We start from the raw sequence: 24,146 nt of genomic DNA, 5'->3' as shown, positions 1-24,146 counted from the left end.
TGAGGATATCAGACACCAACTAAGTTCGACACTTAATCCACAAAAACTGGGTATTCATATCAATAATATTCGTACTACTAAGTCTAATGAGCTTTTAATCGGTGTCGAAAAGAAAGCAGACTTAGAACACTTACACCGCTCAATCGTTGAAAATTCACAACTACAAGCCTCCGTACCTGTTCGTACTTCAAAAACCAAAAGTACCAGACTCATAGCGTTTAATGTACCCTCTTCAGCGGCTGCTGAAGATATCAAATCGGCTTTTCTTAAAATTACATCAAATAATAATCTTGATATTTCGTGTTCTCCAGTTCACCAATCTGAAAATACAAATAATTGGATTGTAGAAATTTCTTCAGATTCTAGTGACTGTTTTACTTCGTCAAGAGTCTTCATTGGATTCAACTCGTGTTCCTTCCGTCCCTACATTTCACTTCCTCGTTGCCTTCATTGCCAGGGTCTTGGACATAATAGTCGAAGCTGTCAAAATCCTCCCTGCTGTTCCATCTGCGCAAAACAACATTCCCATAGAGAGTGTACCTCAAACGTAAAACTCTGTAAATTGTGTGCGAAGTAACCAAGAAACTGGTTCTTCGTTGCCAACTGATCACGGTGCTCATGAAAGAACATGCCAGACTTACAGGAGTCAGCTCAACAAATTATTGTACCCGGACAAAGCCACAACCTCACATGTTGCCATCATCCATAACTAAAAATTCTTCAGTTGCAATTAACATACAAGAGCGCAATTTAAAGAACAACGCTTCAATTCAAGATTATAACCTGGACAGTGATGTACAAAATAATCTACCCCCAACCTTGCTAAAAAACTCGATACCATTTTCTTCAATTCGTTTTCTCCAAATCAACTTACAAAGAGCAAAAACGGCTTCTGATCATCTAGAAGAATTCTTAACTCATAACCATAAAGATTTTGTTTTAATCCAAGAACCCTATTGTATCGAAGGGAAAGTAAGTAGCATTCCAACGTCTTGGAATGGCTTTCAATATTCTTCTCAGTCCCCTAATCAACATCCCAGAGCAGCTATCATCAGTTTTAATCATAGCTGGCACCCAATTCTAATTACAGCCAAAAGAGACCTAGTTACAATCAGTCTTAATAGTTCCAACTCTCAACTTCTTATTTCAAGTATTTATGCTTCTCCCTCCGAGGATATTTCTCCTTTGCTTCAAGATTTAGAATCCATCTTGTTTTCCTTCCGAGGTCCACACATAATTTGTGGAGACTTCAATTTACACAACCAGCTTTGGGGCTACAACTCCACAAGTCCAAGAGGAAGTTCCCTTGAGGAATTCTTCAATTCACATAATCTTGTCATTCATAACCAAGCCTCGAATTTACCTTCTTTCGAAACAATGTATGGGAGAGGGTGGCCAGATCTCGTAGTTACTTCCCATCACCTAATTAAATCGATTTCAAATCGCAAAATTGAAGAAGACAACTCCCACTCAGATCAACCATCACCTAATTAATTCGATTTCAAATCGCAAAACTGTAGAAGACAACTCCCACTCAACCTTTTGAAATCAAAGAGAACTCAGAATCAGTTTTAAGGAAACGTTTTAAAATTACTAAAAAAAAAAGAAAAGAACTTAAGCAAATTCAACAATCCGCACTTCCAGTGACTTCTTCTTTCCAACTAAGTGCAACAAAAGAAGATCTAAATAAAGCTACAGAAGATTTTATTAAAAAAAACCCAAGAAATATGTGAAAATACCTTTCCAATACGATCTGCAAAACCTTACTTTCATATAAATTCGTGGACTAAAGAGTTACGCGCTCAGAAGCATAAGGCGAGAGCACTGAAACGAAATATGAAATCGATTACTGAGGATGAATTAAGACACCAAGCCTGGCTCAATTCAAAAAAGATGCAAACTACAAAAAGATGATTCTCGAATCTAAATTAAAAAATTGGCACAAATACTGTTCAAACAATAAAGAAATTTATGGCATCTTATACAAGATCGCCAGTAGTAAAATATTTAAACCGTCGCAAATCCAACTTACCTCAAATTTGCTTTCAAGCTCTGCTGAAATTCAGGATGCCGCTCTCTCAACCCTAAATGAGATTCTTGACTCTGTCTTTCTAAAAGATGATCCAGCTGAAGATTCGCCTACTCAAACCAGAATCCGTAACTGCGATGACAAACTACAAACAGACAACGATATTCCGTTTTCAAAACAAGAAATAAAGCAAATAATTAAAAACCTAGCTTTAAGAAAGGCACCAGGCCCAGATGGCATCGATAACCACATTATAAAATTAATCAATCAAGCCCATCCTGACATAATCTGTAGTTTTTGCAATCGATGTATAGAGCTCTCTGCCTTTCCTGATTGCCTGAAAATTGGTAATATACGCTGAAGTGACAAAAGTCATGGGATACCTCCTAATATTTTGTCGGTCCTCCTTTTGCCCGGCGAAGTGCAACAACTCGACGTGGCATGGACTCAACAAGTCGTTGGAAGTCCCTTGCAGGAATATTGAGCCATGCTGCCTCTATAGACGTCCATAATTGTGAAAATGTTGACGGTGCAGGATATTGGGCATGATCTTACCTCTCGATGATGTCCCATAAATGTTCGATGGGATTCATGTCGGGCGATCTAGGTGACCAGATCATTCGCTGGAATTGTCCAGAATGTTCTAACCAATCGCGAAAAATTGTGGCCCGGTGACATGGCGCATTGTCATCCATAAAAATCCCATCGTTGTTTGAGTACGTGAAGTCCATGAATGGCTGTAAGTGATCTCCAAGTAGCTGAAGGTATCCATTTCTAATCAATGATCGGTTCAGTTGCACCAGAGGACCGAGTCCATGCCATGTAAAAATAGCCCAGACCATTATGGAACCATCACCAGCTTGAACAGCGCCTTGTTGACAACTTGGGTCCATGGCTTCGTGGGGTCTGCGCCACACTCGAACCCTACCATCAGCTCTTACCGACTGAAATCGTGACTCATCTGACCAAGCCACGGTTTTCCATTCGTTTAGGGACCAATCGATATGCTCACGAACCCACGAGAGTCACTGCACGCGATGTCGTGCTGTCAGTAAAGGCACTCGAGTTGGTCTTCTGCTGGCATAGCCCAAGGAAGACAAATTTCGCCGCACTGTCCTATCGGACACGTCCCTCGTACGTCCCACATTGACTTCTGCGGTTATTTGACGCAGTGTTGCTTGTCTGTGAACATTGACAATTCTACGCAGACGTCGCTGGTATGGTCGTTAAGTGCAGGTGGTCGGCCACTGCGCTGTCCATGGTGGGACGTTATGCCTGAAATTAGATACTCTCGGCACACTCTTGACACTGTGGATCTCGGAATGTTGAATTCCCTAACGATATCCGAAATGGAATGACCCATGCGTCTAGCTCCAACTACCATTCCGCGTTCAAAGTCTGTTAATTCTTGTCGTGCGGCCATAATCACGTCAAAGCCTCTTCACATGAATAACTTGAACACAAATGAAAGCCCTGCCAAAGCAATTCTCATTTATACGTTTTCTACGCGATACTACTGCCATCTGTATATTTGCATATTGCTATCCCATGACTTTTGTCACTTCAGTGTAATACTCTTCAATAAAAAGAATAAAAGCTCCGATGAACCTAAATCTTATCGTCCGATAAATCTTCTCCCAGCCCTGGGAAAAGTTTTGGAAAGATGTCCTATTGGTCGTCTAAAATTTCATGTTAACAACAAAAACTTAATAAGCAATAACCAGTTTGGATTTCGAAGCCTACTTTCAACAAGTCGTGCAATTAATTTAGCTCTTGAACAAGTCAGAAACAATAGAATCAACCAACTTCATTCTGCAATAATATGTCTCGACTTAAAATCAGCTTTTGATTCTTTATGGTGGCCAGCAGTTTTACAAGCGCTGCGTTCCTTTAAGTGCCCTCAAAATTTATTTATAATTATTCAAGATTACTTCAGAAACAGGAAAAGTATGATTCTTTACAGCAACACAGAAATTGTGCGTAATCAAGTCCGAGGATGTCCTCAGGGGTCTTGCATGAGTGCAGATCTCTGGAATATCAGCTTCAACAACATCATTGCCTATCCATGGCCAGATCACTCAAACATTGTAGCTTTTGCAGATGATGTAGCTTTTATTACAAGTGGCCGTACCAGAGACATTTTACAGAATAATTGCAACGAAACACTCCAGTTATTTAACCAACTTTGCAAAATTCAAAAACTACAAATTTCACATAGTAAGTCCCAAGTCTTAGTGATCCATAAACCAGGACAAAATATAACTAAAGCTGTAGCTCTAAAAATTTACAATCAAAAGATCAAATCAGTGAACACAATCAAGTACCTCGGTTTAACAATCGACAAGAAATTCTCTTGGATTCCTCATCTACAAAATATTAAACTTCGTAAAACATCAATAGCTAACTGCCTACGACGTATGCATGGATATAACTGGGGCTTAAATCCCCATATAACACGTATTCTTCTAAAAACAGTCATCTCAAAAATGGTAAATTACGGAGCCGGAATTTGGGCACAACCAATGACAGTGAGAAAGATCAAATGTTTAAATTCAATTCAAATGCCTGTTACTCTTTGCATTACTCAGGTGTGTCGCATAACTTCAAATATAGCACTTGATGCTTTAGCTGGTACTCTTCCGTTATCAATCAATGCAGAAATGGAATGCACCTATATGAAAGTCTTTCAACTTAACCAAGCCGCAGAATTCAACAACCAAACCTTTTGGTCATCCAACTATGAAAAGAAAATTAACCCCAATCTTATCCATCCAGCGCTTCGCTTCAGCAAAATAATATTCCCCACGTCTGAAGAAAATTCAAGTTCATCTCCAGTTGCTTATACTGATGGGTCAAAAATTGAAGGAAAAGTTGGTTCCGCAGTCTTTTTTCAAATTACCCCCTCAAATATCATCAAATGGAAAGGCCATCTCCATAATAATAATAGTGTTTTCCAAGCGGAATTGTCAGCTATAAAAGCAGCGATTGAAATAGCCATTCTCAAAAATCTCAACCAATTTAGCATAAATTCTGACACTTAAGCAGCTATTTTAGCTATTAAAAATCCCTTACCTTCCTCTCCATTGATATCCAACATAAATTCTCTTCTTGGCAAAATTCCAAACTACAAAATTCAAATTTCATGGATCAAAGGACATAGTGGCCATTTTGTTAATGATCAGACAGATGAACTAGCCAAAGAACAGCTATTAATCAAGATGGTACTGAAATCATCATTCCGTGGCCTCGCTCAAATTTCAAGTACCAACTAAAACAACTTGCTTCAAAATCTTGGCAAGATTTGTGGAACAATGGTCCACAGGGAAGACGCACATATAACTTGATCCCCAATGTAAGCTTCTCATCTCTGAACTCGAATCCTTCCCTAAATTACTTTATAACAGGACATGGACCCTTCCCCACATATTTCTACGCAAGAAATTTGGCAAATTCTGATATCTGTATATGTGGGGAACAGGGAACTCCTGATCATTACGCTTTCTCATGCCCCTTACCTGAGGATATTCACATAAAATCCCCAAGAACTGACCTTCTGGCATTCCAAAGGTTTTTAATTAAAGATAAACATCAATATCCAAAGTTTCAGAAAATTATGCAATGACTCTCTTCCTACGGCCTAGATCTCTGTCAAGTGTAAGTCCACATAAAGTTTAAACTTAGTGAACTTTTACATGCTGTGATTATGGACAAAATGGCTCCGCTCGTGAACTTTATAAATTGCAATAAACCAATATATCTGAAATAACCCATGGACACCCACCTCTTTAGCATTATTATAACAATTCAATTTAACATTATGTTGCCAGTACTAATTATAATTATCTCATTATGTTTATTTGTTTATTAATTATGTTTATCTTCTATTTTTGTTGCACCAAATCAGATGTTCAATTTATCTTGTGAATCTTAAATTGTATTCCTACTATTTTGTAATCTACTTATTCGCTACACCATTATTTTTAATAAATACTGGATGCGGGGCGTACTGTGGAATTGCACGATGTACCATAATAGGCAAACTTTAGACCTTTTGAAAGGCTTCAATCTATGCAAATTCTTATAAAACTTGCAATTACCCCCCCTTTTTTTTTCTCAAAGAGTTAGTATGGGAAGGCATTACCAGTTGACCTATGGTACATCGCTGGTGTCCCCCATGCTTTTACCTTTAACTTTACCTATTCTTGTACCAATAATTCTAACGTTTCACCTATTTTTACGAAATTTATATAGACGAAAATTACCATGGCTTACAGTAAAAATATTATTTACTATATTCACACTAAATGTTTTACATAAATATTCACAAAACTTGATGGTTTGCATCAATAGTAAAGCTATCAAATTCTCTATTTTTGAGACTACATTTTATCCTCTTCAGTAAAACGTTAATCCATGGACATAAATTTTTATATGTTTTTATAACTTTCTATTTGCCGCCCAGACGGCATAGTGGTTAGGAAAGTCTACTGTAGTACCGAAGGGCTTGATTTCGAATCACGGAGAAGTGGTGTGGTGTGGTGTGGTGTGTTTAATTACGGCAAAGCACACTAGGGCTATCTGCCTAAGAGGAGGGATGCCTTCGTGGAGGACTTTCTAAGGGGAACTGGCTCGTATACACGTTACACATGGGGAAAACCACGAAAACGCCCATGCAGCCAGCCCGTTCGCGCGATTCGAACCTCGGACCGGACTACCAGTGTTCAGCGACTTTACCGCTCGGCCCCTGGTGGGCCGAATCACGGAGAAGACACGGATGTTTGTAAATGTATAGTGTCCGTGCGGGATGGGGGCACTCTAGTTATATAGCGAGCAGAAAGTCCTCTCGTGTGGCTTGATGGTAGAGCAGAGAAGTGAAAGACCCCCGGAGCACTCTTCCTCAAACCTGGAGTGGGAATAAATGCTTTGGCAAAGATTCTTCCATAAAATACATTGACAAGAAAACAGCAACAACAACTCATTATTTAACTTTATTAAATATAAGAATTCCTCATTGTTATGTATGTGCAAATGTCTGGTGTACTTTCCACAGCTTTTCGATGAAAGAATGTCAAATTATTTAAAAAAATCCCAATCTTTTTAGTTTTAATACTAATTACGAAAAGATAGCATTCGCATCACTTGGCTTAAATCATGATGAAACTTATAAATTTTATTTAAAATAATGGAAACATTATGCTTTAAAACGTCAATTTTATTTCCATCGCGACTGCTCAGTAAGCCATAAAGGTAGTCATTCTCCTTTTTTTTAATAATTTTACATACTTTGATAACTTCCATAATAACTTTACGAATATTCTCAAGGTTGCGTAAAATGCAAATTCCAACTGCGGTTTGTAAAACTTGCATCCTAGTAAAAGTAACACGCGCCCATACGCAGTAAAGAATTACATTAAAGAAAATACAAAAATAATAACATGACTAAGTTCCAAAGACATCAGAGTTTTAATGCCGGCATTTGAAACCCCAGTTATTAAGTTAATGAGAAGAGTGAGAGGTACTGCGTCTGAAATCCTAACAGCATTCGATGCTTGTGGCAAAACTTTTCTGGGAGACACAATTGTGGGAGAATAATGAAACTTAATTATAGGGTCATAACGATGCCTGGAAAGAAAAAATTATTACATCAAAAGGAAACATTATTGCGGCAAGTACGATTGCTGCGCTCCACAAAATTCTCGATTTGACACAGCTGTAACAAATGCAACTGCATAAGCAGAACCTTTAAGGCAAAGCTTCCGCCTCAAATCCTCTTGTTTCACACATAAATGCAAAATAGAGACCACAGTATTGCTAGGAACATAATTTATGCAATGTGGACCAATACAAAGAAATATGGTAGCCAGTCTTCCCGCTATTCTCCACCTCGGGATAGACCTATGCGCAAAAGTGTTTTAATTACACTTTCGGCAAGTATTTTTGTTTTCAGTATGTCCAGATATCACGGTGCAAGGAATAACGAATAGCAGTTCTTATGTAAACATTTTAAATTACCATATACATATAATGAATTAGACACTGCTTTTAAAATGGTAATGTCGTCATTCACCGGAGACGTATTATTTGGCCATTTTTTGAAGAACGAAAGAAGAAGCTACAATTCTTCCTAACGTGCACAATCAACGGAGTTGTGTATCATTGAACCATTGCACTCTAGGCTTGAAAATATAGTTAGATCTCATTTCCCACCACCAACATCTATCAAAGAGACGGATCGGCTTCTATAAGAAAAATGGTATTAAAAATACATATCACCTCCATTCAGAACTTGCGTTCTTCCTTCCTACCTCCATGGTTCTTCCACTTTAAGAACACTGCAAACACTTTGTGAGCCAAAGTTGCCCCACAACACATGAAATACTTAGGTAGTTTCATTATTTTGAGTGACCTCTGTATGTTGGCCTTACAATAAACTCGGAACAAGCACGGTATTTTGTCTTATTGTTAAAAATGCATGGATATTTGCCTATCCGATCTTTCGGAACAGGACTAATATTAGGACAACTTGGTGATTTGAGTACTATTCCAGCCCATTATGTATCTACACACAAGACATCATGTCCATTCGCGCCTAATGTTGGTTTCATGATTGACTAACAGACAAATGGACAATGTTTCACTTTTATACATTAGTAGCGGTTACTTATAAAAATGCAATTTTCTTTCAATTTATATTAATTTAAAATTTAGTTTGGCAACAATCATATTTCTTGTTTGTACATTCCATGATTCATATTGTTAAACTATAAATGGCTTGATAAAAATAATGCTCATTATGCATATTTTTCTAAAAGAGAAATCTTTATTATTACAATAATCTTGAACGTAATGAAGAATTCGTAGGACTGAAAATGTTTTAATTGCAGGTTACGTTACAATTGAAATTTCTTCTGTTATCAAAACTAAGTTAAATTTTGGCTAAGTTCCAAACATTATATTTCTGTTCCTCAGGGCTGAAGTTCTTTTTGATAAAATGAATTAACAGATATAATAGAACTAAATTATAAACTAGAGTAGCATAACCGGAATGTCAGATTAAACGATTCATTCATAACTCAAAGTGTTGAGTTATATTTTTCAATAGCCAAGAAATGAAAACATAATCGAAAAGGAGAAGAAATAAAAAATTTGAAACGGAAATTAGAGAAGGAAACGAAATTAAAGCATTTCTTTGATTAAGATCAAAACTTAAATGTGGAATTATGGATCTTTAGAGAAAACATAAATTCAAAAAACAAAATTGAATTTCAGTAAATAAAAATCAAGTTAAATTTGGTATAAAATTGTCAATTTTTATTTTCTTACTTTCCATTATTATGAAACTTTTAGGTTTTTATTTAAGAAAAAATTCCCTTTTAAGCAACATATTTAATTCTGGAAGAAAAGAGCACAGACTATATTGTTGAATAACAGAATTTTATAACTAGATTTTTAAGAAATCTAGTTCATGTTAGGTATAGTTGTTTCACGGATGTTTAACGGAAGCAATCTTGAGTCAAATACATATATTTAATTTCAGAATTTTACAGCTGATCGCAGATTCGCAGTATTGCGGATATATTCTTCCCTAAGCATATATATAAGTTATTGCTAAAAGTTGTTATTGTTATATCCTTTCATAGCAATCCATTAAGCTAAAAGAATCAGATCGAATTTAAACCGCATTTTCATCCTACTGATATTGGGAAAAAAATTAATATTATTCTAAGGAAATGCTCTACAGGATAAATTACAAATATTTACAAATAATTATTCTGTTTTTTTTCTTTTAAACTTATTTGGGAGGGAAGTGAGAGAGAGATTACTAGTAATGCATCAGTTCTGGGATTTTTAATCTGCCTGAACGCTTTTAACTAGTGAGTAGCGAACTTTTAGTGTAAACGACTGACAAAATTGGCGATTCCTATGTGCCTGTCCAGTGCCTATACCAGAAACCACAGTATTGCTAGGAATGTTGTGCAAAATTTACGTTTTGCACAACATTAATCTTAATCAGCGCCCTAATAATAATTTAATCAAAGCATTAATCAGGAAATTCGAACAAACTTATTCTGCCGTAAATGTTAAACTAGCAGAAGCGAAAAAAATGTGCTACATGTGTAGGGTTTCCCTTAGTTTGAATAATGAATTATTTTAATTTTTGTTATCCTTTCTAAACTCCTCATTAACCCTTGCATTTCCTCGCCAGGATGCAAACTAATTGAAAAAGGTTACTTAAAAGGACGAAAAGAGAAAGTTGGACAGAGAGTGATTTCGCTAGCACAGCGCACGTTAGTATTTTGTCCTTCTTGCTGTTAATCTTAGTTGCTGATACGCCTTCTGGCCGTTTACCAAAGTCTATCGCCGGTGTAGGTTGCTGAGTTAGCCTGTTAGTTTTAAGCAGTCCAGTACTAATCTTTGCCATTTTAATTATTGTTAAACTATTCTTTAGTTCCCACCGTAAGTAGTCGGTGATGTTGTGGTCACGAAGTACATGCATTTTTGTTAAAGATTTTTAATCAAATGAAAGGGCAATTTAAACCCTTTCCCTGTGTTCTAGTTCTTCATGCCTATGCGAGAAGTCCCCTGGCTTATTATTAAGATCGTATCTGTGTGTGACAGCTAAAAGTGTTCGATCCTACATATGTTACACAGTACATCAGAAACGACCAGGATTTTTCATACAAGTGTTGCAAGAAATTTACGACTATGACAAGAGGACATGGATGCAGAAAGATAGTTCTACATACTATGTACTTCAAGCGTGTTCGCACTCGCAGTTAAAGAAGTGTATTCTAATTAACTTATTTTTCGCAGAAATGGCATCTCCTTGCCTCACCCCCAGGGTTATTGTTCCTTTCTCCTTTCTACCTTTTTATAGGAACATCGTTAGATCACATCATGTTAAAGTTTTCTATATAAACTTTAACCACAACAATAACACATTAAAAGAAAATATCCATGATGAAATAGCCGGATTCCCGTGTGCCATGTATCAGGATGTTTTCAAAAATTTTTATGCTTAGTTGTAACAGTGCTAAAGACATGATGATCTCTCCCATATTAATATTAAATCATAAATTCCAGGATACATATGTATTCTGTTAAATAAAAGCTCTATAAGATAATTTAATTATATTTTTATTTGATTTCGTAAAGTGCAAAAATTAATAGCACACTCTCGATCTAATAAGTTTTACTTACTTATAAAATCAGTAAAAGTAATTATCAAAAAACGTTAAATTTCATTTAAAACCGTTAAAACATCAGTAACTGGTGCGTAATACTATACGCATTCATAATTTTAAAAAATACCTCTAACAATTAAGAAAGTCTCCAAACTTCGTTGCACGCAAGCCTAGAAAATTAATTAAGAAGTAACTCAATGAAGATTTTATGAATTACTCTGCGGCATATATAATCCACCAAAAAATTTATTTAATGAGTTCCTCCTCTAAGCGATCAATTACGCGGGAAAACGACCACCCTTATCATGGAAGGATTAAGATCTCTTCACTTCCAGTCTTACGACACCAAGGTACGGAAAGAAGACGAAAATTACTTTTGCTTTTTATCTTCTGCACTTTTTCTATGCTTTCGATTAAATTATCCTGTTATATTTTACTTCGTTCTTTACAGATGAAAAAAATTTCAAAGGAGCGTAACAGTGCTATTGAGATTGGAAACATTAATTAGATAAGGTAATTATTTTTCAATATCTAAAATGAGTAAACTATAAAAGCTGTACGATTTCTTTTTTACTCAAGTGTCACTGGTTCAAATTATTCCAATTTGATTGTATCATTAAATCTACAATGAAAAAATTAATATTTTTATTACAGTACTTTAAAAAGACTTTTCCTTTGATTAAAATCAAATTTTATAATTATACTATTATATTAAAATTTTAAATCCATTTCTTTAATATTTTTCTAGAAATGAAATTTTGCAATTTAAGTACTAAATCTTACATATTCTACAACCAAAGATCTGACTTTTGTGGTGTCTTTGGTGGTTTGTTACTTTTGTGGATTTGTCTTTTATGGTAAAATAATAACCCAATAAAACCAAATATTGTTTCTAATCACTTTCAAACAAAGGTATTGTACTGAAAGAGAATCACGCCAGTGTAAATATCAAAATTAGGCACAATGGTAAACTTATCTTGACGTACATTTTGAAAGATGTTTCAAAATGTTGCTTATACTGTAATATAAAATGAACTAATATTAAAATTTCTGTAACAAACACCAGTTTCATAAATAAAAATATAAATTCAGAGGAATGTAACGTCTACTAATACTATCAAATTCAAATGATAGACTACATCAGATTAAAATTACATTACTAATAAAAGTTCCTGAATATGTAGAAAATGAAGAGGTAAAATTAGACTTCTAAGGAAATATTCAGTAGCCTTTAACTAGCAACTCTTATTACTTTACAGACACTAGCAACTCTTATTACTTTACAGACACTAGCAACTCTTTCTAAGACGTACACCTATAGTTATAAATCATTCTATTCTTCTATGGACGTGGTCGTGTCCGAGAAGTGATGTTTAATTCTGATATTATCCATATTCTCAGAAATGCTAGTCACTTTCATTCGCGGTCGTCTTACGGAGGTGGTTGCCACAAAAGGGGTCACTGTTGTGTAATGAATGTTAAGAAATACAAAATTGGCACTTAAAATTGCTATACCGTTAAATAAAAGTACGAAAAAAGGACATTTTCATGAGGAGTAGAACTTGTTGAGAATATACAAATGATCACTAATTCATGGCATGGACACCTTACAAGGAATGGTTATGACATCTCAAAGGAGTGAAAAAGGACAAAACGAAATGAAGACTTTTTTTTTTTTTTTCAGAAATCGTGTTTAATCTTTGTTTATTCCTACACAGAGAGAGAGAGAGACACCAGGATGTTTGAAATTTCAATCACAAAAGAAATCGTAACCGAGTAGTCTGAAGTTTGTGATATTGTGCAACTGCTGCTTTATCGTGTTCGAATAAATATATCAATAATCGTTTAACAATATTTTTATTATATATATATACGTTATTAATGTACAATTCCAAAAACATTTCTTTTATAGAAAGATACATCGACAGGTAATTTATGCTTTCATATCATTGAGATTTTACTTAATACTTTGTTATACTGATTATTGGTTTGGTTTGGTTTATTTGATTATGGCATAGCACTCGAGAGCTATTTGGCCAAGAGAAGAAATCCTTAGTGAAACTGTAAAATGATTATTGTTCTTTGGCTTAAGGCAGAATGAATACGATTTCTAACCTCACATGGTAACTACAGTAAATGACTTAGATATAATTTTCGACACCATTTTAAAATGATTTTTTTCAATACTATTTTGGTCTTTATACTATTTCAGAATCTTTTCCACCATTGTTTTTATCTTCAGTGTTGAAAGTCAGACAAAAAAGAATTAAATCTAAAACTTAATTGTAACAAAAATTTAAACCATCTAATAAGCAATTAACAAGATGTTTTTAAGTAATCAAGTAGCTTTAAACAAACCAAAAAATTTGAAAACTTTTATACTCATAAATTAAATTTGAAGATTTCTTATAAACCTTTTAAACTGAGCTCCATGTAAGAGTTTGCTCTAAAAGTCATGGCAAAATATAATTTTACATTCTTGCCATTTAAAAAGCTACATATTTTGTTTAATTTGAATTTCATCAAATTTTTCGTATTAAATCTCATAATTTCATACATAAAATACTTCCGTATGCAATTTTATATAGACATGCTATGCATGATGGGAAAATTAACGTATCACACTATATTTATCCACGTATTATAGACTAATTTTGAAAAAGTAATGTGCTTAGTAATTTCATTTTTCAATTAATATTTCATAAAATATTATTTTTCTGCTTCGTGCACGATTTCTCTGAATTTCCTATTTAGAATCTCAAAACGCTTTGAATAATTCTGTAAATATTGTTTCTGTATAAAGTGACCAATTATTGCTCTCCCGATATAATAAGTTTTAGAACAATAGTGAAAATTTGTTAGTAGTTTTATAGTGAAATATTAAAATTTTGAGTCATCAGTTTTCGTTGTCACAATTAAAATATGATGATTTTATGTTCAATAATATGTATAATTATGCTTAATTACAAATTTTATCTTATCAATATATTTTTATATTTCTTTCTTAATATTAATAAAATAATGTTCTGTTACATAATTTGAAATAATTATATCTTTAAAGTATTTTTTAGCGTGCCCGTATGATTCTTTCAAAACTTTTGGTCAGTTTTGACCAAATGTACATGCCCTGGGAGAGTAGAACATGACCAACCTATTAAGCTTCTCCAACCAACCTATTACGCTTCTCCAACCAACCTATTATGCTTCTCGCATAAATATATTAGAAATTCCATTGAATTTGATTTTAAAAAAATCCAAGTGTCAAAAAGGAAAAATTTTACTTTTTATGAAAACATAACTGAATTATTTTCAAACTATGTCATTTTAATTGCTTATTTGTTTTCCAGTTTAGTAAATACAGTTCAGTTAAAAATAGTAATTTGTTTATCTATAATGCTGCACACAGTATATATTACGGTTTTATGTAATTAGCGAAGACGGCATTTTATTTTTATTTTATTTTAAAATTTTTAACAAACCTGGAACATAAAATAAATACAGTCCAATATGTGGATATCGAAATAAATATACTTAATTCTACGATCACAAACCAATTAATTATGAAGATATCGAACTTTAAAATTTGTTACATTTTTGGTATAGTTTGACATTTTAAAGGCATTTTATCTCTTAAATATCTAAATTCTTTTTCGAATTATGCACCAGAACTTGAATGTTATTTAGAATGTAGCTCAAAGGTTAATATCAACCTGAAATTACGGAGCAGGATATTCTGAGTTCATATCCAGTATCAGTTTTCCACCGCTTTATAATTCTGTCTCTAATGTACTTGGTAATTCTGTCTGCAATCTATTGGATACCTTGCTAGAGATGTGTTTCAGACAGATTTCATAGCTAGAATACGAAGATTGGATTATATGAATCGCGTCGTCAAAGTCAGATAATTTGAATCTTATGGCTGAGTAATAATTATTCGCAAAGAATTTAAAACAAACCCTACATAGCCAAATATCTTGGGTTCAAATTCGATCTCCAGTACAGTTTTTGCAAAGTGCTGTAGTGCAGAGCTGTTTGAGTGGTAAAGGGTCCTATAAAAATTTTGCGCTAGACACAAGTTCCCCTTAACTAAACGGCGAATTCGATGATATTGCGAAGCTAAAATGTTAATGGCACTCGAAATCGATTCATTCCAATACCATCTGTAGATGAAAATAAACCAAAACGGATTGTCGGCGTTGGTAGCTCAATGGTTAACATCAACCTGAAAATACGGATCAGGATATTCTGGGTTCATATCCTAGTATCAGCGATACTGCTCGCAACCCTGCAAAGTGAACTGTGTGTCATAAGAACTGTTTGACATAAATGCCCTGTCTAATATTGCCAGGATTATAATTTTAGATTTAACTCTACAAGCTCTAATCACTTTTTCTGAAATCAAAACAAGCTTTGTTATTTTATCAGAGTACAGAATCATCTCATTACTCGATGATTAAGATGAGAATAATGTATAAACTGCATTCACTTAGATTTAATTCCATTCCATTTTTCTTAGCCAACAATTGTTTATAAGTACCACTTTTTTTATTCTCGAGTAATGAAAGAAAATGATAGGAAATATCACTACAGAAATCATTTAAAATCTTGCCGAAGTAAAAAAAGTTGAATATACCATATCTTGCACCAACGTTTGTACTTAAAATATAACTTAGCTTATTTCTTTCCGAATACTTTTTGCAATTCCCCTTGTAGAGTAATTAGTTTTTTTTTTTTTTTTTTTTTTTTTTTTTTTTTTTTTTTGTGTGTGTGTGTGTGTGTGTGTGTGCTGGAGACGTGAAAAATGTGCAGTTCCCTCGCCGGGATTCGAACTTCAGACCTCCCGAATACACGTCGAGTGTGCTCCAATTACACCACGAAGGTACGAAAAAAGGAGATAGAGGATACCTTATACATTCCCACTTTTTAAAAGGCTGACTGGGCATTAAGGGACCTAGTCACTAAATCCTGGTGGTGATAAATTATCGTCCACCACTTTTTAGTTCGGGCTGCACTATATAGTCATTAGGGTTTTTTTTTTGTGCTGGAGACGTAAAAAGTGTGCAATGTCCTCTCCGAGATTCAAACTCCGAACCTCCTGAATACGCGCTTAGTATAGTTTCAATTACCCCACGAAGGCGTGCAGAAAGCAGGAAAAAAATACTTTATGTAATCCAACTTTTTAAAGGGCTACTTAGCATTAAGGGATCTAGTCGCGTTGCTAAATCCTGGTGGTGACAAGTTATCGTCCACCACTTTTCAGTTGAGGCTGCATTGCACTGTAGGGTCATTAGGGTTTTATATGGTGGAGACGTGAAAAATGTACAATGTCCTTGCCGAGATTCCTAAACATCCTGAGTAGTGCCTAGTATACTTTCATTTACAGCATGAAGACATGCTGAAAGGAGAGAGAAAATACCTTATATCTTTCCTTTTTTCTTTCGTTTTGAAAATATCATGCTAATATTTTTTTTTATAATTTTTAATTTTAGAAATTCATAATTTAATTAAATTTTAATATTAAATGGCATAATATCTATAAAAACAAGATTCTTTTATTCAACATTTTTGCCCTACCTCAAAAATGTATCCCAAATTCCTTCTCTTTATTCTCGTATATTACATTTTAACTCAAAATTTATGAACAAAAACCAAGTTCTGAAGAATTTTCTGCTTTTTGATGAAAGCTTTTAATGGCACACTAATTCTTTCTTTTTATCTTAAATATACAAAAGAATGTTTTTAATTAACATTAGCAGACATAAATATGTCCCTGTGTTCCAGGGTGTTCTTTGTTGAACGCATTTGTTTGTCAATCATTTTTAAATTTGATAGAATAAAAGAAATGCAGGCTGTTAAAACCTTAAATAAATTTCTGTTTCATTGTTAAATTTTCATTCCAGACAATTTTTAAGCACATACAAAGTTTCCAAAATTTTCCTCACTGCTTTAATTTCCCAGTCTACCCCATGGTTTCTTAATTTACTCCATTTGAAACTACAGTAGTGTTCAAACTTAACGAACTTTTCTGATTTGGACCGTGATTCCGCAAACATTTATCAAGTCTGTTTATACTTTCTTTATAATTTATCAAGTCTTGGTATGTTCATAAGTAGGTATTTACAGATTATTACAGTTATTTATTTCAACTTTAAAGACACATTTATTTCAGTTAAAAGAAACGTCAATAGCTATCTTTGTTTTAAAAGAAAAACTGGTGATCCTCAATTTGAAACAGCTGTTGAGAAAACGCAGGAATGAAATTCGTCCATGTAAATGATTTTGAAGTTTTATGAATAAAGTTTAGTCAGTTTGTTAAAATGTTTTACACTTTTAACTCCCTCTTTTAAATTTTTAATAATATCTGAATACTAGCTATTATTTATAGTATAAAATTTATTAACAGCTTTTTGAATCATTTCCTTAAAGGCAAATTTCTTTAATTCACTATAACTGAACATTTCATATTACGTACTCATCTATACTCTTTGTATCCTATCGCAAAACTCCAAAATATTTTATTCGGCGGCTCTTTCAGATAACGATAGATCTATTCTTTCCTTTATTGGTTAAACAAGTATAAAATGCATGAAGTATCATATATCCTATGGTTCTTAATTCACTTTTGGCTGAAATATAAATCTCAAATAACTAAGCAAATCTATACAAAACTTCAATTTTCGTGAAGAAATATGGAATAAAGTATTGTTTCTATAAATCATACTAATCTCTTAAAGACACGGCAGTTTTCTTGCTGAATTATATTTTACATTCTGTTACAAATGTATTCTTAATCTATATATATAAAGAAGAAAGTCTGCGTGTTTGTTCGCTACTAACTCAGTAACTATTACAGTTATCGTCACCAAACTTACTTTCTTCAATTCTTTTCTGGGTTCTGGAAAAGATCGACGTCCACTTTTTTCCGAAAAAAAAAGTAGCTACAATCAAAGATACTAATTAAAAACTCGGAAAAGCAATAATTTTCGCCCTCATTTTTCCGAGTGCAACAGTCTCACGAGCTGGAGATGAAAACCTGCTTTATTTCGAGAGTTGTTGCCACTGCTCGCTTTCAAATCCTAGAGTTTGTTAATAAAAAATTTCTAAGTGTTACGATGAAATACTAATAGTATTGCCAAACATTAAATATACAATTCCCTATTCCAAAACATCGTGGGAAAGCATTTCGACTATTCCCATCTTTGTACGACTTTAATCAGCCAAGATATTAATTAACAACTCTGAAAGCGCTAATTTGAGCACTCATTGTTCTGAGTGGCAACAGTCTCGCGCGTTGGAGATAAAAACGCTTTATTTCGAATAGTGTTGCTACTGCTCGCTTTCAAATCGTAGAGTCTGTTAATCACAAATTTGTAAGTTTTACAAAATCAATCTATACAAAGGAGAATCTGTTTCTGTGTTTGTTCGCATTATTGGTTTTTAATCAATTATGGTAAATGTTTTGCCACATTTAATCGACTAAATATAAGTGAAATATTGGATGGAACTTGAGCTTTTATTAGAAATTTGATTAGAAAGATGAAAATCATTAAAAACTTCGTGCTATTGTTGCTGATATAATGAGAGAGAAGTAGTTTATTTTTCTATCGAATTTTTTTATGTGGGTTCCATATCACATCAGACTGAAACATGTATGACTATATATTGTATTTTTTGCATTGTTATTAGAGAATAATTACAGCGGTATCGTTCTCTCTGTTGTTTGATGCATTACTCTCAATTTAACTTAACTGGCATCGAGTACTTCCGCTAGTTACTGATAAATTTATAAAAACCGAAAATAATGCTTTAAAATTTTTCATATGAAATTGGCAGCAGTTGATGAATAATCGCAGAATAGAAATTCGTACATGTATGTTATTTTGAAGTTTAAAGTTAACTCGATTATTAAGTACGTCCGCTTATTTAAAGAAGTTTAATTCGAGAATGATGTCGATTCTGTCCCTTATATTTTTAGTAATCTATTCCTTTTTTTCAAATTTAAAACCATATGAACCAAATAATTCAGTTCAAAACGCTGTCTCATCGATTTCGGGAATTACCTAAAATTATAACGAAGATATGATAATTACCTAGAAATGATAAATATGATAAAAACCGAAAATAATGCTTTAAAATTTTTCATATGAAATTGGCAGCAGTTGATGAATAATCGCAGAATAGAAATTCGTACATGTATGTTATTTTGAAGTTTAAAGTTAACTCGATTATTAAGTACGTCCGCTTATTTAAAGAAGTTTAATTCGAGAATGATGTCGATTCTGTCCCTTATATTTTTAGTAATCTATTCCTTTTTTTCAAATTTAAAACCATATGAACCAAATAATTCAGTTCAAAACGCTGTCTCATCGATTTCGGGAATTACCTAAAATTATAACGAAGATATGATAATTACCTAGAATTTATGGAAGTGAACTATTTTTATAATGATCAGCTGCTCACATTTAAATCAACTCAAATCAAATTATATCAATAACTGTATATATTAACTATATATATATATATATATATAATATGTATAGTTATTGACATAATTTGAATTAAGTTATAAGTTATTGATATATATATATATATATCATCGACTAGAATTCTAGATTCTGTATCCCTGCCGATAAATCAAATTTGCATAGTGAAACCTTGAAAAATTTCACATTACTGTGATTAATTAGAAATGAAAATTTTCATATGTATTTTAACTTTTCATATTTATTTTCTTTTCTTATTTATTAAACTCTTTTACTTCAATAGAAGAAATAATAACTGTTTATTTAAATAATTACGCTTACATTTTGCCATTATAATAAACATTATCAATATTATAATATCTCGCATAAATAAAATAGAATAGAATTTCGTAATTCCGCTACAAATGAGAAAATATATAACTGCACCCTCTCCTGACTAATAGCAACATTTAAAGAATTTGTTGATTTTGTTTACAAGTAAAATTCTCTTACGTTAATGAAGTGTATACTTTTTATATCTGGGAAAAATTAATTAAATAATTTTGTAGGTATTATAAAAACTTACTTGAAAACTTATTGTTAGTTTCAAAAATTGTATATTGGAATTATATACAAATATACAGTGCACACATTGTAAATCACACTTAAACGGGACGAACACGTGTACTCACTGTGCTTACCTTATTTCTACAAATACACACGTATATATGTATATATTGGAATATAAAATCTATTTCGAGTAATACCTAAAACATTATAAGCTATGGACCTGCTATTAAAAAGTTGGGAAGAGAATGTGAAAGCAGATTCTTACCTACTCCTGGGGCCAACATGTTGATGATGCAAAGCAGGATGGAGAGGGCCAAAGGCATGCAGGGCAAGGCCTTCCTAAACCGGCCATGCCTTTCATTCACGCTTACGATCTCATAGTTGACTTTCTTGTCAGGTTCTGCGGAGGCGGAGCTCACCACCTTGAGCACTAGTAATCCGTCGTTGTGCTTGGGGGCCCCTAGCCTCGAGTGCCTTTCCGAGGACCTCCGCTGCAGGCCCTCCAGGTGGCCGTCGCTGCAAGCTTGGGGCAGGTGAGGCCTGCAGTGCTGGGTAGCAGGCCTAGGGGGCGGAGGATTGCTGTAAAGGCACCTGTGCTGCTGATGTCGCATGCAGTGCGGATACAGGGGCGGCAGGGTGTTCACCCGGCATGGGCCCCCGAATTCATCGCGACCCGAGGGGTGGCGGGCCGCAGTCATCCTTCTCCGGGTCCCCTTCCGTTTGGGCGGGCCAGGTGATCTGGCTTGCTTGCTCCCGTGTTCCTTCACTGCTGCAAGTGCGGTACTGCTACGCACGAAGAGTGAAGGGGTTGCTGCGGACGGAGTTCTGAATTCCGATCGCCAACTTGTGGCGAGATTTCAACCTCCGGCGCCAAGGGAGCGGCGCTTTCGATTCGATTGCGGGAGATTCTACAAACAGATCAGTAATTCAGCGACTGCAAATGAAGCGGAAGGAGTTTTCTCCGAAGGAACGTTTTCGGAAAATACTCGGAAAGTTACAAATGATACTTTTTAAATCGCATTTGAGATATAAGTAACTGAGCAAATATATGAATCTTCAACAAAGCTTCCCCAAACGATTTCTAAAACTTACTTGAAGATCAAAATATTTCTTTAAATTTTATTTTGCTCATTGCAAAGTTAGTCAAAATTAAGTTATGATATAAACGTATATGTTTAAAATGAAATATAAAGCATTCCTATATCTAAGCTTTCAGCTATATTAGTCAACATAAACAAAAATGCATAGCTATCAATTATAAGAAAACTATTATATTTTAAAAACCAGCTTTTTTCTACACGTTCATTTTTCACATTACTGAATACAAAATACATCTCACGATCTTTTATAGTTTATCATTATTTTTTTTTATTTATCTCTCATTCATTAGTTAGAAACTAGTTGTTTTTAATAGTGTAATATTTTATGCTCTTTGTTGTAAAAGAATTTTGTATATTCGTTGATAACTGTATTGTTATTGTTCATAAAAATTTCTAGTGTTTACTATTTTCTACTGTTTCTAATGCTTCTAGTGTTTGTTAAATTTTTTGAGTAAATAACTTCAGAGCTTTAGAGATAATGAAACTTAATTTCAAGATATTATTTAAAATATTTGATTAAAAAGTCTTTTATAATTCTGTCTATGCTATTATACTGAGACATAATTTCAGAATTATTTAGAACAATATCGTTATGTGCAAATTAAAACCTGGTTTCTGCAATGCTGCAAAATATCATGATAAGTATATTTTAAAACGTAATTATTTGAGTATTCTGAAGAAAAATTTTCGATATTTAAATTACTATATGAAGATTTTTTCTCAAATTTAAATTTTAACAAACCTTTTAAATATTCCAAGAACAGTAAATTTTTCTTGTGATGGTTATCTAGATAATTAAGAATATACTAACAGTTTTCTTACTGGGGAATCAATAATTCAGTAGAATGTAAAAGAAGCAACAAAAAAAAATGTAGAAGAAATTGTGTCTTCTTTTCTCTGTAAAAGAAGCATTTTTAAGAAGAAGAAGAGGAAAAAATTTAGAACATAAACGACATAAAAGAAATTTTAGAATTTTTCATAAGAAGTTTAAAAGGGAAATTTGTCATAAAAAATTTAAATGTATTATCTGTAATTTAAATGCAATTAAATGTAAATCTGTATATTATATATCAAGATAATACTGCAATAATTTGCTAACTACTAAACTCAATCTTGTCTAATGTAGTTCTTTATATTTTAAACTGTGACACATTATTATTTTCTTTTAAACTCTAATGCCAACAAGTGTGCATTTTGAAATTTATCAAAGTTTAAACTATGTATTACTGCCTTTTGCGTTTATTACGCTTTTACAATAAACTTCAACCATTTACCTTTCACTTTTATCAAGACCTCAGAGTCCATTCCCTGTCAAACAATTTTGTGTTGTGTAAATTTATCATTATGAAAAAACAATTGTATTTGAAAGACAACTTTAGTTTATATAAGTTACAATTTTTTAATTTATTTGTTCCGTATTTTTAAAAATGTAGCAGAATAACTATAAGTATAATTTTTTTAAAAAATCTGAAAGCTTTCGGATTTTACATTACTTCCAAAGGGGCGTTTTATTAATGTTTTTTTTTTTTTTTTTTTTTTTTTTTGGTTACCTTTATTTATTAAATATCATGTTCTTCGCACTTAAACCACAAAATTCAGTTCAACAACAATATCAAAAAATAATTTTTAAATGAGCATATCTATATAATTTCCGATACACAGTCTGGCGTAATAGAGATAAAAATGTTTTTTTCCCAGTACAGTGTTGCAATTGCTCCCGTTGAATTCGTTAATCAAAAATTCGTTAAAATTTTGTAAAATATAAAATAATGAAATAGATAATAAAACACATTCCAAATTCAAATTAGGTCTTCCACATGCCCATATTTTATGGAAGATTACGTTATTCAAAATTTCATGGCTCTAGGTATCGTCGTTTTACCACAATGCTAGAAAAATACATTTATGCAGGTTCTTCATTATTTAATTTTTTAATATAATACAGGGCTGTAATATTTGGTGGCAACAGTTTGAAACGTGAACCGACATTTAAAGTTTCCAACTCGAAATGCCAAAATGAAATTAATAGCCCTTCTGGGCTAATGCTCTTTCGGCTAAAAATAAACATTTTGAAATCCATTATCTCATCATTTTTATTTTATAGAATAAAATAATAATTTAATTTAAATTTAAAGTACCGTACTTTTGAAACGAACCTTTATATCCTCGATTCCCCACGACTTAATTTTTTTCGATAAATCCTTAATATACTAATTACATTATTTGTTCAAGTAAGTGATATTTAATTACAAATATGTGTTAATCTTATTTCTCTATTTTATGACATACTGCGAGAGTGCTCGTTGAGAAAGTTGATTTTATTCTCAAAGCTTCCTACCACTAACCTTTCAGTAAATATTAAAATAACCCGTTCTGGGTACGATGTTTAATAATACTTAGATCTTAAATTATGTTTTTCCCCAAACATGTCTGATTCTTTACCTTAATAGTTTTAAAGCTTTATTTAGTGTTCCGGGAGTCGAGATATTGAAAATACCTGCATTTAGACTGTCTGATTTGAAATGTGAATGTCAGAGTTCATACTCGCCCTTATGATCCCCGCTTGCACCGTGATTCGCTCTCAGACTGGAATTTTGGAAATTAATAAAGTCACACTTAGCGAGTTTTGTATGCATTATACAAAAAGCGTGGACAGATGAAACGAAAGTTTAAAAATTCATGCAGCTGAATAGATAATTTATACGAAACGTTGTTGCAAATATATTTGGAAGAGATTTATTTTAAAAACTCAGTAATCTGAAATAAATGTGAAGAAACGGTATATATTCAGATGTAGTTG

At 33.2% G+C, this 24,146-nt stretch overlaps 1 protein-coding gene across 1 annotated transcript in view; it reads right to left on the bottom strand.

Annotated features, from left to right (window-relative positions):
• LOC146999451 (uncharacterized) overlaps positions 1-21,156 on the bottom strand; it is a 245,213-nt gene extending 224,057 nt beyond the window's left edge. The window contains exon 1 of the mRNA XM_085824922.1: positions 20,512-21,156. Within this exon, the coding sequence (XP_085681048.1) occupies positions 20,512-20,944 (433 nt within the window). The 5' untranslated portion in view covers positions 20,945-21,156. The remainder of the gene's footprint in view (positions 1-20,511) is intronic.
• Positions 21,157-24,146: the final 2,990 nt, after the last annotated feature.

The sequence above is a fragment of the Stegodyphus dumicola genome, chromosome 1 (assembly GCF_044657685.1).
Source record: "Stegodyphus dumicola isolate Sdum_Otavi_A_Nest chromosome 1, ASM4465768v1".
In the NCBI taxonomy this organism is placed as follows: domain Eukaryota; kingdom Metazoa; phylum Arthropoda; class Arachnida; order Araneae; family Eresidae; genus Stegodyphus; species Stegodyphus dumicola.
The sequence above is the reverse complement of the archived record's forward strand: the minus strand, read 5'-3'. Positions and strand labels throughout refer to the sequence as shown.